The sequence below is a fragment of the Elephantulus edwardii genome, unplaced genomic scaffold (assembly GCF_000299155.1).
Source record: "Elephantulus edwardii isolate Elephantulus edwardi_28Jun2011 unplaced genomic scaffold, EleEdw1.0 scaffold00002, whole genome shotgun sequence".
Taxonomy (NCBI): Eukaryota; Metazoa; Chordata; class Mammalia; order Macroscelidea; family Macroscelididae; genus Elephantulus; species Elephantulus edwardii.
In genome coordinates, this window is record NW_006399752.1 from 28,243,815 (window position 1) to 28,247,966 (window position 4,152).

The 4,152-nt window shown below is 51.9% G+C and overlaps 1 protein-coding gene across 1 annotated transcript in view; it reads right to left on the minus strand.

The window, feature by feature from the left end:
- ATG2B (autophagy related 2B) overlaps window positions 1–4,152 on the minus strand; it is a 102,706-nt gene that overhangs the window by 19,720 nt on the left and 78,834 nt on the right. The window contains exon 29 of the mRNA XM_006879166.1: window positions 2,227–2,368. Coding sequence (XP_006879228.1) covers window positions 2,227–2,368 — 142 coding nt within the window. The remainder of the gene's footprint in view (window positions 1–2,226; window positions 2,369–4,152) is intronic.

The window sequence follows — 4,152 nt, forward strand, 5'->3', positions numbered from 1 at the left end:
TGGGAGGATGGCCAATCTCCTCCCATGTGATTTACTCTTCTGAAAATTCACTGGAGGTCAGCTGGTTCCGACTTGATGGCATACACCACCAACAACAGCGTAAACTACAAACAATTTAGGCCTTATTGTTGTTGTTAGGTGTCATTAAGTCAACAATGGCTCACAGCAACACTGTGACAAACAGGTCTGACCCTGCTCTACGCTGCGCCAGCCTCACCGTCTCTAAGATGCCGAGTCCACTGCGGCAGTCACTGTGACAATCACCTTGTGGGGTCTTCCTCTCCTTCTCTGACCCTGCACTTTCCAACTATGATGTCTTTTTTCCAAAGACTGGCCCCTTGTCACAACAGGTCCAAAATAAGTGAGACCAACTTCCTCCACCCTTGCCTCTAAGGAACAAGCAGGTTGCATTTTCTCTAAGGCAGGAGTCCTGGGGTCTCTAGCACTCTTCTCCACCACCACTGTTCAAAGGCACCGATTCTTCTTCTGTCATCCTTCCTCACCGTCCACATCCAGACGCACAGGAAGTGACCAAGGATCACAGTTTGGCTCAGACACACCATAGTCCTCAAACTGACATCCTTGCCCGTTAGCCTCTGGCTAGAGCCTGGGCTAGTGAGCACGTCCAGGGCTGCGTCTGTGGGTCGAAACACGTATTTCATCAATTCCTGGGGATGTATTTTTTGGTAATGTCTTCATCCTTCCTTCATTACCATGGTTCTTGATCGTATGCTACGTCCGGAAATGGTTCTGTGTGAGCCAGTCTTTTGAGCGCATTGACTCCGTGTTTTCCTTTCATCTTCCTTTGCTGCTTCCTGCATCATTCAAGATTTTGCCCCTAGACTCCTTCAGAACTGCAATTTGAGGTTGGAATTTATCTTTCAGTTCTTTCAGTTTGAGAAAAGCTAAGCAAGTTCTTCTCTTTTTATTTTCTTACTCCTGTGCTTCACACATTTCCTTGTAGGATTTTGCTTTGTCTTTGAAATCTTCTGTTCATCACTTTTACTTGCATATTCCTTCCCTTTGTTTGGGACTCTATACATTCTAGCACGATTTTCAGTCAATTCTGACATCCATGTAGGTCTTTTCTTCCTGCCTTCTCTTTGTAATGATCTCCTGTCCTGCTTTCCCCCTGGGGAGATCCTTGGTGTCAACCTCGTCTGGTTAATCATGTGGTCAGTGCCCACATGTTCTTCCGAGCTGTAAATCCAGGCGGGATGGACACCAGGCTGTGTTCTGATGTCTGTGGTCTTGTTTGCCTTTTCTCAACTTCAATTGGCCAGATGATGCTAAAAATCACAATGTGCTTCCTTAGTTCTACTGTCTTCTAAATTAACACGAAAGCAACACTTAATAACACAATTTCACACCACCATGAAATGGTGTAAGATTTATAGCTTACAAAAAGAAAACCATCTAATTAGAAACAGAAAGAACACTGTGTAAACAGATGCTTCAAAACACGGAGATGTATCCACTTGGCAAGCTATCTGGTCCCCTGCTTTCAGCCCAGTCATAGCACGAGCTTAGCGCAGAGCTGTCTGACCGCTGAGATGTTAATGTCCTCGCCACAAAGACCTGCTTTTCTTGCTCACCACACCAAAGTCCTGTCTGCTTTTCTGGGCCAACTCCTCTCACTTTCCCAAGAAGTCTGACTGAATGTTCCAGCCCTTTCGAAACAGCAGAGTGGAGCGTGCAGCGGGCTCTGGTGGTGAGCTGCGCGGTTAACCTCCAAGCCTTATGTCTCCAACAGTTTGGATCATCTACAGGGGCTCCAAGTGAGAAGGACGGACAATCTCCTTTCACGATTCTCAGCCTTGGAGACCTGAGCCGCCGGGCAGGGGATCCAGGTGCGGTGTGCTCACCCTGGGGTGCCAAGCATCAGCAGGCCTCATTTCCCCCACCTGCTGTGCGGACCCCCGCTGTTGAGTCAATGCCCCTCTTTTGGGTTTTCTCAGCAGGAGCTCACTGTTCCTCTCTCTCTGGAAGAACGCTTGGTGGGTTTGAACTGCCGACCCTGGGTTAGGAGCCCAGCACGGGAGGCACTGTGGCTCCGGTGCTCCCTGTGCTGACTCCAGAACCTTCCACAGCAGCCTGGAGGCTGGCACTGACTGACTGCAGATCTGAGCCTCCTTCAGGAGCCGTGCTCCCCCAGCAGACTGTGCAGGGATGCAGTGACAAGCCTCCATTACCAGGTGGTGGCCGTGCCCGAGGGCGGGGTCTTACCATTGGCCTGGGGCTTGGTGCTCAGAGCCGCCTCCTGGACGTCCACCTCCTCCATGGCATCGCTCATCAGATCCCGGAGAATCTGCTGCTGCGCCTCAGGAAGCACGGGCCCGCGGGAGGGCGGCCGGCCCCTGGGATCTGCCTGCAACCAAAGGGCCGATGGAAGACGCTGAGGCCTCACCAGCCCAGCAGCGCAGGAGCGTCTGTCTGGAGGTTAGCTCACGTCAGAAAGCCAGAAACAGTAAGACACGTTTTGATATCCTACTCATCGGCTGTTGTTCATTTTACACATTTAATATTCCCTCCACTAATCACTGGAGAACGGAAATAAACGTGATCACCATGAAGCCAGTCAAGTGGACTGAGGTCTGGAAAAAGGGAGTGAGTCTAGGGGAGGAGTTAGCATCTCACACGGGATCCACTCTCACCTGTCATGAGCAGCCGTCATGACCTCAGCCCACCGAGCCCACTAAAGCCTCAGCTGTAGGCCTCACTGGGCACGGCCTGGCTTCAGGGGACCGGCCCTCAGGACAGGAGGAAGCAGAGGGCTGGGCCTGGCTGCTGGGGACAGGCCCTCAGGACAGCAGGGAGGATGTACAGGGTGGGGGTGGCGGGATGTATACTGAATGGTGACCACAGGGTTAGCACCAGTGCCCACCCTTATGGTCAGTGAACTGTGCATCCACGAGACCCAGGACTTGCTTCAGAAAATGGAAAGATCTAGTCTGAAATGGACACATTCAAATAACTGTCAACAAAATGAGGACAGAACCAAGTAGGAGACAGGCTGTCATTTCACCTCACTGTCAGGAAGGACAGAGCAGAACCAGGTCTGGGGGTTCAGAACAACAGCCAAGGGGTGCTAGGGTCACGTGGCTCAGCACAGTCCACATCCTATTGTGGGACGCAGCCCTGGGGTTTCGGAGCTTGTGAGCAAGCAGCCACTTGACGTGCAACCCTGGGCCTCTCCCGTTCAGAGTAAAGAAGAGAAAGTCAGATAACTCGTCCAAAGGACGGAGGCCACGTGAACGGAGCCTCCCGCCTTGAGGCCAATGACTAGTCAGTGCCTGTTCCCACTGCCCACCGCTCAGAAGGGGACAAAGCACAAAGTTCCCTACAGAGACAGGAAAATGTAGAAATACAGAACAATCATAAGAAAGACTTGGCTTACTGGTCTGACAGGTGGAACCCCAGACGATAGATCTTAGTCACCCCTCAAGTCTGGAACTCAGTTTACCTGTGGCTCAACTTCTAATCAAATGGCAGACAGGCCAATATGTGATCACTGTCAGTATTGAGGTACCACGTTCTTAAAAGAACCCATCAAATGAGAAGAAAAAGGCAGTGCTTGCCTCGGGATGAAATGGAGAAGACAGGAAATAATAAGAAGAATAAGTGGAGATAGGAGCCCGAGGAGGCGATGGAAAGGGCAACGCTGGGAGGATCCTCACGTCACCAAGAAACGGCAGGGACTGATTACGAGAAAACCAATTCCATCTATACATTTTCACCCAAATCACAATAAAAAGCTCAAAACAACAACAATAAAAAATGGTGCAAGAGCAGGAATCACAACGCACAGTGATCTCCACCGGACAATGATGCACGAATGAGTCGGAGCCTCACAGAGCACGCGGTCCAGGGGCCAACAATTCCATCCATGGGGACATGTGCTCCAGGGGCCAATTCCACCCATGGGGACACATGGTCCAGGGGTCCAGGGGCCGACAATTCCACCCACGGGGACATGCAGTCCAGGGGCCGAGAAGTGCACCCACGGGGACACGTGGTCCAGGGGCCGAGAAGTCCACCCACGGGGACACACGGCCCAGGGGCCGACAATTCCACCCACGGGGACATGCAGTCCAGGGGCCGAGAATTCCACCCACGGTGACACGTGGTCCAGGGGCCGAGAATTCCATCCAC